This window comes from Ranitomeya imitator, chromosome 6 (assembly GCF_032444005.1).
Source record: "Ranitomeya imitator isolate aRanImi1 chromosome 6, aRanImi1.pri, whole genome shotgun sequence".
Taxonomy (NCBI): Eukaryota; Metazoa; Chordata; class Amphibia; order Anura; family Dendrobatidae; genus Ranitomeya; species Ranitomeya imitator.
The window spans coordinates 23,526,251-23,540,090 of record NC_091287.1 but is presented as its reverse complement, the minus strand read 5'-3'; the positions used below and the strand labels follow the sequence as shown (position 1 = coordinate 23,540,090).

Here is a 13,840-nt window from a genome sequence, read left to right as displayed (position 1 = left end):
TCATTTTGGGCTACAGATTTACAATGTTTTCTTGGTGCAATATTAGAAGAACGTGAATTCCCTCGGCCTCGTGCTACACCCCGCACCGCGTCTCCCCCGCTTCTCGCCCCTTTATATCAGTATTCTGTAGTGCTCTCTCAGTCCAGCTATAAAATTGCAGGTTACTTTTCTTTCTGCCTTTTTCATACTTAAGAAACTGTCTGGAAAGTGAGAAGCTGCGAGGTCATAAAACAGTAGGATTGAAGAGTCATATTATTTTTTACCATGGTTACTAAGACCTGAAAAGACACCGTCCTGCCATTCCTTTGTGTTCTTTCTTGAGATTGCACAGTCTTCCTCGCATCATTTGTGCGCTGCCTCCTTTGTCATAAACTAGGACACGGCTACAATTGTACAAATATTATCAACCGCTTTATATAAAAATATCATAAAATCCCATCAAAAAAAGATGGGATGAAATGTGTTGGATAGAGAGGTAATTCAGAGACTTAAAGGTAACCTGTCACCTGAATTTGGCGGGTCCTTTTTTGGGTCATATGGGCGGTGTTTTCGGGTCTTTTATTAACCCCTTTTTTTCCCGCTGGTCGCCTGCTGGTCCCAAAATTGACTTGCTGTTGATTCGCTTTCCTCCCTAGTTAACGCGTGCGCAAAGCAATCTTGCCTTGCGCATGTGCAGTATGCTTTGCTCAACTGCGGGCAAAGCCGAAAACCATTAGTGCGAATGCGCCAGCGCACTATGTCCTGGAAGTATTTTACTGTGTTCCGGGACATAGTGCGCCGGCGCATGCGCACTAATGGTTTTCGGCTTTGCCCGCAGTTGGGCAAAGCATAATGCGTGTGCGCAAGGCAAGATTGCTTTGCGCACGCGTTAACTAGGGAGGAAAGCGAATCAACAGCAAGTCAATTTCGCGACCAGCGTGCGGCCAGCGGGAAAAAAAGGGTTTAATAAAAGACCCGAAAACACCGCCCATATGACCCAAAAAAGGACCCGCCAAATTTAGGTGACAGGCTCCCTTTAAAGTGGAGAGGAATGGACAGAACCGAAAAGGATGGAATATAAAGCCACAAAATGTTGGGGTGTAATGGGGCCCATATACATAAACACAACATGTAACCCCCAAACTACTCCCGAAAATGAATATAGACCACACACCAGAAACACAGAAATACACACAAAAGAAATACTAACTTTTCCAGACCCTTTTCTTAATAAACCAGAACCTTAAAAATTTGGACCCTCTAAATAAATACAGACTTCAGGATAGAACGCCTACGTTGTAAGAACTAAAGCCCCTAAAAATAAAAAAAAAACTAGATCAGACCCCTTAAAATGACATTCTAAATAAATACAGACCACCTAAATGTATTGAACCCCCAGACAAGATCCCCTTAAAATACAGACCCCAGATCTCCTAAATACAGATCCTGTTCAGAAACAGTAAACTAATAATCCTCACACCCCCATAAATAATAGACCCTTCAGAAACAAATACAGACCCTTGTTAGAAACTCTCCGCTAATAGACACCAGAAACCCCCTCCCCTCAAAAATACAGACCCAAGACCACTTAAGAATTTAGACCAGACCGTCAAAACAAGTATAGAGCCTATATCAAACCCCCTTAAAAATACAGACCCTAGACCAAATACCCCATATTAATTTAAACCCTTGACCACATCTCCTAAATATACCACAGACCAAACCCATTCAAAAATACAGACCCTCAACTGCTTAAAAAATACAGACCCCAGACCACACTGTCTAAAAATTAAAAAAAAAAAAACAGACCAGTCCGCTCAAAAAGTTCTCAGCTGTTCTAACCCCTGATAACCAGCTTGTATCAGTCGAGGAAACAGTGTCTCACTGTATAATTTAGGAAAATGTGGCTTTAAATGACGATCATCCAAAAATACAAAGATGCTCTGGTCCTCCGAGTCCGTTGCTGCCCATAGAGGAGGATACTGTCGGCCTAAAAAGGCATATAAGCCAAGACTAATATTGCCCAATCTAATGGCAATGAGATGACTCTGATAACTCTTCCCCAGTCTACACAGCGCAGCTGACGGCTGAGCTGAAAGAACTGGAAATGACAGGTTATTGTGTGGTGTGCTGCGATGGATGATGTGAAAACTGTAATGTGATGGTGTGAGATGCTATGTGGGTATCATTTTTGTGTATATTTCTATTTTACTTATTTTCATGGTGTTCTCTTGTAAAAGGAGTTATTTGCTAATTGATGAATGGCTGTTGCTGCCATCTGATATCAGCCCCACAGTGCTGTATTGTTTGCTAATATGCTAATGACATATTGACCTAGATTGTTAAAACAATGAGCCCCTGAGACCTTCCCCTCCTGACCTGTGAATGAGGAGAGGGACTTGTAAATATCAGGGAGGTGAGACACAGATCAGTCCTGTGTGGAATGATGACGTGTTCACAGCATCTCAGAGAGAAAGAAGAGTATATGGACCATGCTATCCTCTGTCTGCTGGATTGTTGGACTTTTATCCTGTTACTGAACTGCATTCGTGTTCTGGACTATTTTATCCCTTTGTGTGGTGGATCGTATATGGACCTTTCGTATGTTTGCCTAAATAAAGGTCTTGAAATTGTTTACTATACTCTAGCTCTGTTGATTGTGTGATATCGGAGAAGGACCCCGTGACAACTGGTGGCAGCAGTGGGATCAACAGAGCGTAACCTAATGGAGAAACACCCAAAGAGTGAAGACAGAAATTGGACTGTATCCAGTTTGCAGGAGAGAGCCAGAGACCTGGGCCTGAACTACCAGGGACTGAATAAAGAAGCCTTAATTGACCTACTGGTGGGTGCTAGCCCGGCCACCTCCTCCCAGATGTCTGAAGGACAAGCACTGGAGATGAGGACCCCCACCCCAAAAAGCCAGTGGGTGGTGTGGTACAAAGAAGAGATGGCAGTTCTGGGACCCTCGCGTTTCTCAGGAGTATAAGGAGGAGACTGCCCGCTGGGCACAGTGGATACAAGAAGCAATGGCGCTCAAAGAGGGAGTAACGCAATGTGGAGAGTAAACCCAAAGATCCGGGAGCCTGTACGGATCACCCGGACAGAGTTTAAGCCATTTGATGAGGCTTCTGGAGATGTGGAGGGGTTCTTCAAGGACTTTGAGCAGCAGTGTGCTGTGATGGAGGTGCCCCACTCTGGCTGGATGAATTTGTTAGTGGGACTCCTGAACGGTAGCCTGGCGGAGGCTTACTGAACCATTGACTCACCGCAGAATCAGGATAACATTGTAAAGCGGACTATCCTGGATTACCATGCTATCACCCCAGACTCATATAGGGCCAAGTTCCGAGACCTCCCATGCACTACGGGGGGATCGTTTAGGATGTATGCACATGAGATGTCCCAGGCAAGTCGGAGATGGCTGGAAGCAGAAAACGCCTTTACTGTGGAAGATGTTATACAGGCATTCCTTATAGAACAATTTCTTGCCAAGTGCCCTGCAGAGGTACGGGAATGGGTCCGGGAGCGCACGCCGTGCACCGTGGATAGAGCTGCAGCCCTGGCCGATGAAGCCCTTACTATCCGACCACAATGGATGAGGCTTCTGGACAATGAACCACAGCCTTCTCCCGCACCCCGTCCCCCTCTGATTATATCAGCCCTTCCACCTAGTCGCAAGCCGATGACAATCACGCCTCACAATCCTGGGCCCCAGCAGTTCCGACCACGACCTGGGGGTATCACAGAGAGGAGATGTTATAGGTGTGGGCAACCTGGACATTTGCAGTCTGGCTGTCCCTCAAGGATTCGGAGGGAGCCCCACCTCATCCAGTACACCTTGTGCACTCCATCCTGCCTGAGGAAGGGCTACCACAACCCCCACCAGAGAGGACCTCCGACTATGGCACCATAGATACCCCTCCTGGAGTGTACGGACTCCGGCCTTTGTCCATCAGAAATACAGAGCAACAGCATTGTCACCTGCAGGATGTCTTAATTGATGGCTGCTCACTATCCCCAGTCCCACACGCCCGGTGCCTCGGGGTGATCCTCGACTCTGCCCTCTCTTTCAAGCCACATATCCAAGCCCTTGCCTCCTCCTGTCGTCTCAAACTCAAAAATATTTCCCGGATCCGTGCTTTCCTTGACCGCAACACTGCAAAAACGCTAGTGCATGCCCTTATCATCTCCCGCCTCGACTACTGCAACCTCCTACTCTCTGGACTCCCCTCTAGCACTCTGGCACCACTCCAATCCATCCTACACTCTGCTGCCCGACTAATCCACCTGTCCCCCCGCTATTCCCCAGCCTCTCCCCTGTGTCAAGCCCTTCACTGGCTTCCTATCGCCCAGAGACTCCAGTTCAAAACCCTCACACTGACATACAAAGCCATCCACAACCTGTCTCCTCCATACATCTGTGACATGGTCTCCCGGTACCTACCTACACGCGACCTCCGATCCTCCCAAGACCTCCTTCTCTACTCCCCTCTCATCTCTTCTTCCCATAACCGCATCCAAGACTTCTCCCGTGCTTCCCCCATACTCTGGAACTCTCTACCCCAACACATCAGACTCGCGCCTACCATAGAAACCTTCAAAAAGAACCTGAAGACTCATCTCTTCCGACAAGCCTACAGCCTGCAGTGATCCTCAACCTACTGAACAGCCGCACAGCCAGCTCTTCCCTCTCCTAGTGTATCCTCACCCACCCCCTGCAGACTGTGAGCCCTCGCGGGCAGGGTCCTCCCTCCTTATGTACTCGTGTGCCTTGTTATCTGCTCATGTTTAATGTATTTGTCTATATTTGCCCCGTATTCACATGTAAAGCGCCATGGAATAAATGGCGCTATAAAAATGTATAATAATAATAAAATAATAATAATAATAATTGATGGATACAAAGTGTCGGGATTTAGAGACACGGGGGCATTCCTGAATATCGCTGACCCCCGTGTGGTTCGACCCGAGGCAATTCACCAGGGTCCGGGAATTCCCATTGTCCTGGCGGGGAGTACCCGCAAATATATACAGCGAGCTTTGGTGCGTTTGGATTATGGTTTTGGAGAAAAACTGTGTTGGATTGGAGTTATGGGAGGACTTCCTGCAGATATCCTCCTTGGAAATGACATTGGGGAGTTACAAAGTCATTTTGTGGGAGCAGAAGGTCCGTGGGCCTCTCACTCTTCTGAAAGAACAATTGGAGGGAGATATCGTAGATACCGGAACGCCCATCATTCCCTACATTCCAGAGTTCAGAGACTGTCTCGACAAGAAGAACCATAGGCTCCCCAGGCTGACCTACCCCTGCCACTGTACAAGGAACTATAAACGATTGAGCAATGTCGACTAAAATGAGCAGGCCAGAGGTCTGTGTAGACCTCATGGCGTGCTAACTTATTATGAGGGGGGAGAGGTTGTGATGGTGTGATATGCTATGTGGGTATCATTTTTGTGTATATTTCTATTTTACTTATTTTCATTGTGTTCTCTTGTAAAAGGCGTTATTTGCTAATTGATGAATGTCTGTTGATGCCATCTGATATCAGCCCCCACAGTACTGTATTGTTTGCTAATATGCTAATGACATGTTGACCTAGCTTGTTGAAACAATGAGCCCCTGAGACCTTCCCCCTCCTGACCTGTGAATGAGGAGAGGGACTTGTAAATATCAGGGAGGTGAGACACAGATCAGTCCTGTGTGGAATGATGATGTGTTCACAGCATATCAGAGAGAAGGAAGAGTATATGGACTATGTTATCCTCTGTCTGCTGGATTGTTGGACTTTCATCCTGTTACTGAACTGCATTCGTGTTCTGGACTATTTTATTCTTTGTGTGGTGGATCATATATGGACCTTTCGTATTTTTGCCTAAATAAAGGTCTTGGAATTGGTCTCTGTTGATTGTGTGATATCGGAGAAGGACCCCGTGACATGTAATATTTCAGGATTTTTTTAATTATATTTGAGTAGGATAATATTTTTTTGAATTAATGAAATAGTAACATATAAAAAAGAAAACGATCAACATTTATAGAAAAAAAATCATTTAGTATCACTACAGTAATACCTAGTGTTATAAATACTGCGTTTTTATCTTCCTCTTTCAGGTCCGAGTCACACAGGGAAAGGAACCTTGTCACTTATTGAGCTTGTTCAAAGAAAAGCCTCTTATTATATACAAAGATGGCACATCCAGGAAAGGGGGTCAGGCTCTCCCCAGTGCGGTCAGACTCTTCCAGATCCGCAGGAACTTGTCTTTCATCACACGCATAGTGGAGGTAACTACCTGGAAGGAAATTTATATTAGACAAAGAGGACGTGGGAACTGGAAAAACAAGAATCAGAAAGAATATTTCTTCCAGAACTAAAATCTGATACTTATGCCATCATTAGCTACTTTGCATCATTTCCTTCTGATTCTTCTATGTCTTTTTCATTGAAGAGAGAGTGCCAGGGCAATATTACCATCTCATTCCTTCATTTTTTTTTCTCCTTTGACCCCATGTGTGTTTTCCTCCCCTTTCTTTCCTTTACATTCTCTCCCTTTCCCTTGCTCATCTTACATCTCCTTCCTGCACATACCTCATCCTCCTCCTATTCTTCTTATGTTTTTCTTTCTTTCCACTCACATCTCTTCTCTTTCTTCTCCTTACATCCCATTCCCATCTCATTCTACCTTTTCATGATCTTACATCCTCTTCCCAAAATCTTTTACTTCCATTTTGTCTCCACTCTTTGTCTCTCATAACTCATCCTTCCCTTTCTTCTCCTTACATCTCCTTTCTCTCTTCTGCTCATTTCTTTTCCTTATCTTTTCTCCTGTCATCCTTTTCCTGCTCAAAATCTTTTATTTCTTTTCTTCCTTAGATGCCTTTCCCCATCATCTTTCCCTTCCCTTTCTTCTCCTTACATCCCCTTCCCGCTCACATCTTATTCTTCCCTTTCTTCTCCTTACATCCTCTTCCCGCTCACATCTAATCCTTCCTTTCTTGTCCTTACATCCTCTTCCCGCTCACATCTCCGCCTTTTTTCTTGTCCTTACATCCTCTTCCCGCTCATAGCTCATGCTTCCTTTCTTGTCCTTACATCCTCTTCCCGCTCACATCTCATCCTTCCTTTCTTGTCCTTACATTCCCCTTCTATTCACATCCTTTTACCACTCACATACCATTCTTCCCTTTCTTTTCCTTACATCCTCTTCCCGCTCACATCTCATCATTCCCTTTCTTTTCTTTACATTCTCTTTGCGCTCACATCTCTTCCTTCCCTTTCTTCTCCTTACATCCTCTTCCCGCTCACATCTCATCCTTCCTTTCTTGTCCTTACATCCCCCTTCTATTCACATCCTTTTACCACTCACATACAATTCTTCCCTTTCTTTTCTTTACATCCTCTTCCCGCTCACATCTCATCATTCCCTTTCTTTTCTTTACATTCTCTTTGCACTCACATCTCTTCCTTCCCTTTCTTCTCCTTACATCCCCTTCCTGCTCACATCTCATCCTTGCCTTTCTTTTCCTTATATCCCCTTCCCGCTCACATCTCATCCTTCCCTTTCTTTTCTATACATTCTCTTCGCGGTCACATCTCATCCTTCCCTTTATTCTCCTTACATCCTCTTCCCGCTCACATCTCATCCTTCCCTTTCTTACCATTACATCCCCTACCCGCTCACATCTCATCCTTCCCTTTCTTCTCCTTACATCCTCTTCCTGCTCTCATCTGATTCTTCCCTTTCTTTTCCTTACATTCTCTTCGTGCTCACATCTCATCCTTCCCTTTCCTCTCCAGACATCCGCTTCCCGTTCACATCTCATCCTTCCCTTTCTTCTCCTGACATCCAGTTCCCACTCACAACTCATCCTTCCGTTTCTTCTCCTGACATTCTCTTCCCGCTCACATCTCATCCTTCCCTTTCTTTTCTTTACAACCCCTTTCCACTCACATCTCATCCTTCCCTTTCTTCTCCTTACATCCTCTTCCCGCTCACATCTCATCCTTCCCTTTCTTTTCTTTACAACCCCTTTCCACTCACATCTCATCCTTCCCTCTCTTGTCCTTACATCCTCTTCCCGCTCACATCTCATCCTTCCTTTCTTGTCCTTACCTCCTCTTTCTGCTCACATCTCATCCTTCCCTTTCTTCTCCTTACATCCTCTTCCTGCTCACATCTCATCCTTCCCTTTCTTCTCCTTACATCCTCTTCCCGCTCACATCTCATTTTTCTTTTCTTGTCCTTACATCCCCTTCCTGCTCACATCTCATCCTTCTTTTTTTCTCATTACATCCTCTTCCCGCTCACAAATCATCCTTCCCTTTCTTCTCCTTACATCCCCTTCCCGCTCACATCTTATTCTTCCCTTTCTTCTCCTTACATCCTCTTCCCGCTCACATCTAATCCTTCCTTTCTTGTCCTTACATCCTCTTCCCGCTCACATCTCCGCCTTTTTTCTTGTCCTTACATCCTCTTCCCGCTCATAGCTCATGCTTCCTTTCTTGTCCTTACATCCTCTTCCTGCTCACATCTCATCCTTTCCTTTCTTCTCCTTACATCCTCTCCCTACTCACATATCATACTTCCATTTTTTTCTCCTTACATCCTCTTTGCGCTCACATCCCATCCGTCCCTTTTTTCTCCTTACATCCTCTTCCCCCTCACATCTCATCCTTCCCTTTCTTCTCCTTACATCCCCTTCCTGCTCACATCCCATCCGTCCCTTTTTTCTTCTTACATCCTCTTCCTGCTCACATCTCATCCTTTCCTTTCTTCTCCTTACATCCTCTCCCTACTCACATATCATACTTCCCTTTTTTTCTCCTTACATCCTCCTTGCGCTCACATCCCATCCATCCCTTTTTTCTCCTTACATCCTCTTCCCGCTCACATCTCATCCTTCCTTTCTTGTCCTTACATCCTCTTCCTGCTCACATATCATACTTCCCTTTCTTCTCCTTACATCCACCGCTCACAAACCATTCTTCCCTTTCTTCTTTTTCCTCCTTTATTTTGTGGTGTGTAACACACAACTTAATGTTAATTTGAAGTTACAATGGAGATAATAACTTTACAAATATCCTACGACAAGTGAGTACAATGGAAGACAAGAAAAGTGGAATAATGATTTCTTAATTTTTATACTTTTCTGTTATGCTGTGCTATCAGGCAACACAGTGTGCAGTAATCAGCGCACATACAGTGATATGGCAATAACCCAAAAAACAATAGAACAAGCTCTGAGACGTGGAATCTCTGCAGACTGCAATACCTGAACCTATCCTCACACAACTAAAAGCAGCAGTGGATTGCGCCTAACACTACCTATGCAACTCGGCACTGCCTGAGGAGCTGACTAGCCTGAAGATAGAAATACAAGCCTGACTTGCCTCAGAGAAATACCCCAAAGGAATAGGCAGCCCCCCACATATAATGACTGTTAGCAAGATGAAAAGACAAAACGTAGGAATGAAATAGATTCAGCAAAGTGAGGCCCGATATTCTAGACAGAGCGAGGATAGCAAAGAGAACTATGCAGTCTACAAAAAACCCTAAAGCAGAACCACGCAAAGGGGAGCAAAAAGACCCACCGTGCCGAACTAACGGCACGGCGGTGCACCCTTTGCGTCTCAGAGCTTCCAGCAAAAGAGAATAGCACAGCTGGACAGAAAAAACGGAAACAAAAACAAAGTAACACTTATCTAGCAGAGCAGCAGGCCACAGGAAAGATGCAGTAGCTCAGATCCAACACTGGAACATTGACAAGGAGCAAGGAAGACAGACTCAGGTGGAGTTAAATAGCAAGGCAGCCAACGAGCTCACCAAAACACCTGAGGGAGGAAGCCCAGAGGCTGCAATACCACTTGTGACCACAGGAGTGAATTCAGCCACAGAATTCACAACAGTACCCCCCCCTTGAGGAGGGGTCACTGAACCCTCACCAGAACCCCCAGGCCGACCAGGATGAGCCACATGAAAGGCACGAACAAGATCTGGGGCATGGACATCAGAGGCAAAAACCCAGGAATTATCCTCCTGAGCATAACCCTTCCATTTGACCAGATACTGGAGTTTCCGTCTAGAGACACGAGAATCCAAAATTTTCTCCACAATATACTCCAATTCCCCCTCCACCAAAACAGGGGCAGGAGGCTCCACAGATGGAACCATAGGTGCCACGTATCTTCTCAACAACGACCTATGGAATACATTATGTATGGAAAAGGAGTCTGGGAGGGTCAGACGAAAAGACACCGGATTGAGAATCTCAGAAATCCTATACGGACCAATAAAACGAGGTTTAAATTTAGGAGAGGAAACCTTCATAGGAATATGACGAGAAGATAACCAAACCAGATCCCCAACACGAAGTCGGGGACCCACACGGCGTCTACGATTAGCGAAAAGCTGAGCCTTCTCCTGGGACAAGGTCAAATTGTCCACTACCTGAGTCCAGATCTGCTGCAACCTGTCCACCACAGAATCCACACCAGGACAGTCCGAAGACTCAACCTGTCCTGAAGAGAAACGAGGATGGAACCCAGAATTGCAGAAAAATGGAGAGACCAAGGTAGCCGAGCTGGCCCGATTATTAAGGGCGAACTCAGCCAACGGCAAAAATGACACCCAATCATCCTGGTCAGCAGAAACAAAACATCTCAGATATGTTTCCAAGGTCTGATTGGTTCGTTCGGTCTGGCCATTAGTCTGAGGATGGAAGGCCGAGGAAAAAGATAGGTCAATGCCCATCCTACCACAAAAGGCTCGCCAGAACCTCGAGACAAACTGGGAACCTCTGTCAGAAACAATATTCTCAGGAATGCCATGCAAACGAACCACATGCTGGAAGAACAAAGGCACCAAATCAGAGGAGGAAGGCAATTTAACCAAGGGCACCAGATGGACCATTTTAGAAAAGCGATCACAGACCACCCAAATGACCGACATCTTTTGAGAAACGGGAAGGTCAGAAATGAAATCCATCGAAATATGTGTCCAAGGCCTCTTCGGGACCGGCAAGGGCAAAAGCAACCCACTGGCACGAGAACAGCAGGGCTTAGCCCTAGCACAAATCCCACAGGACTGCACAAAAGTACGCACATCCCGTGACAGAGATGGCCACCAGAAGGATCTAGCCACTAACTCTCTGGTACCAAAGATTCCTGGATGACCAGCCAGCACCGAACAATGAAGTTCAGAGATAACTTTACTAGTCCACCTATCAGGGACGAACAGTTTCTCGGCCGGACAACGTTCAGGTTTATTAGCCTGAAATTTCTGCAACACTCTCCGCAAATCAGGAGAGATGGCAGACACAATGACTCCTTCCTTGAGGATACTCGCCGGCTCAGATAACCCCGGAGAGTCGAGCACAAAACTCCTAGACAGAGCATCCGCCTTCACATTTTTAGAGCCCGGAAGGTACGAAATCACAAAATCAAAACGAGCAAAAAATAACGACCAACGGGCCTGTCTAGGATTCAAGCGCTTGGCAGACTCGAGATAAGTAAGATTCTTATGATCAGTCAATACCACCACGCGATGCTTAGCTCCCTCAAGCCAATGACGCCACTCCTCGAATGCCCACTTCATGGCCAGCAACTCTCGGTTGCCCACATCATAATTACGCTCAGCAGCAGAAAATTTCCTGGAAAAGAAAGCACATGGTTTCAACACTGAGCAACCAGAACCTCTCTGTGACAAAACCGCCCCTGCTCCAATCTCAGAAGCATCAACCTCGACCTGGAACGGAAGAGAAACATCTGGTTGACACAACACAGGGGCACAGCAAAAACGACGCTTCAACTCCTGAAAAGCTTCCACGGCAGCAGAAGACCAATTAACCAAATCAGCACCCTTCTTGGTCAAATCGGTCAATGGTCTGGCAATGCTAGAAAAATTACAGATGAAGCGACGATAAAAATTAGCAAAGCCCAGGAATTTCTGCAGACTTTTCAGAGATGTCGGCTGAGTCCAATCCTGGATGGCCTGGACCTTAACCGGATCCATCTCGATAGTAGAAGGGGAAAAGATGAACCCCAAAAATGAAACTTTCTGCACACCGAAGAGACACTTTGATCCCTTCACGAACAAGGAATTAGCACGCAGTACCTGGAAAACCATTCTGACTTGCTTCACATGAGACTCCCAATCATCAGAGAAGATCAAAATGTCATCCAAGTAAACAATCAGGAATTTATCCAGATACTCACGGAAAATGTCATGCATAAAAGACTGAAAAACAGATGGAGCATTGGCAAGTCCGAACGGCATCACCAGATACTCAAAATGACCCTCGGGCGTATTAAATGCCGTTTTCCATTCATCTCCCTGCCTGATTCTCACCAGATTATACGCACCACGAAGATCAATCTTAGTAAACCAACTAGCCCCCTTAATCCGAGCAAACAAGTCAGATATCAATGGCAAGGGATACTGAAACTTAACAGTGATCTTATTAAGAAGGCGGTAATCAATACACGGTCTTAGCGAACCATCCTTTTTGGCTACAAAAAAGAACCCTGCTCCCAATGGTGATGACGATGGGCGAATATGTCCCTTCTCCAGGGATTCTTTCACATAACTGCGCATAGCGGTGTGTTCAGGCACGGACAAATTAAATAAACGACCCTTAGGGAATTTACTACCAGGAATCAAATTGATAGCACAATCACAATTCCTATGCGGAGGTAGGGCATCAGACTTGGGCTCTTCAAATACATCCTGAAAGTCAGACAAGAACTCTGGGATGTCAGAAGGAATGGATGACGAAATAGACAAAAATGGAACATCACCATGTACTCCCTGACAACCCCAGCTGGTTACCGACATAGAGTTCCAATCTAATACTGGATTATGGGTTTGTAGCCATGGCAACCCCAACACGACCACATCATGCAGATTATGCAGTACCAGAAAGCGAATAACTTCCTGATGTGCAGGAGCCATGCACATGGTCAGCTGGGCCCAGTACTGAGGCTTATTCTTGGCCAAAGGTGTAGCATCAATTCCTCTCAACGGAATAGGACACCGCAAAGGCTCCAAGAAAAATCCACAACGTTTAGCATAATCCAAATCCATCAGATTCAGGGCAGCGCCTGAATCCACAAACGCCATGACAGAATACGATGACAAAGAGCATATCAAGGTAATGGACAGAAGGAATTTGGACTGTACAGTACCAATAACGGCAGAGCTATCGAACCGCCTAGTGCGCTTAGGACAATTACAAATAGCATGAGTGGAATCACCACAGTAGAAACACAGCCTGTTCAGACGTCTGTGTTCTTGCCGTTCAACTTTAGTCATAGTCCTGTCGCACTGCATAGGCTCAGGTTTACTCTCAGACAATACCGCCAGATGGTGCACAGATTTACGCTCGCGCAAGCGATGACCGATCTGAATGGCCAAGGACATAGACTCATTCAAACCAGCAGGCATAGGAAATCCCACCATGACATCCTTAAGAGCTTCAGAGAGACCCTTTCTGAACCAAGCCGCCAGTGCAGATTCATTCCACAGAGTGAGTACTGACCACTTCCTAAATTTCTGACAATATACTTCTACATCATCCTGACCCTGGCATAAAGCCAGCAAATTTTTCTCAGCCTGATCCACTGAATTAGGCTCATCGTAAAGCAATCCAAGTGCCTGGAAAAACGCATCAACATTACTCAATGCAGGGTCTCCTGGCGCAAGAGAAAACGCCCAGTCCTGTGGGTCGCCGCGCAAAAAAGAAATAATAATCAAAACCTGTTGAATAGGATTACCAGAAGAATGAGGTTTCAAGGCCAGAAATAGCTTACAATTATTTTTGAAGCTCAGGAACTTAGTTCTGTCACCAAAAAACAAATCAGGA

At 45.7% G+C, this 13,840-nt stretch overlaps 1 protein-coding gene across 1 annotated transcript in view; it reads left to right on the top strand.

Annotated features, from left to right (window-relative positions):
• SCIN (scinderin) overlaps positions 1 to 13,840 on the top strand; it is a 113,870-nt gene that overhangs the window by 89,352 nt on the left and 10,678 nt on the right. The window contains exon 11 of the mRNA XM_069729318.1: positions 6,095 to 6,265. Within this exon, the coding sequence (XP_069585419.1) occupies positions 6,095 to 6,265 (171 nt within the window). The remainder of the gene's footprint in view (positions 1 to 6,094; positions 6,266 to 13,840) is intronic.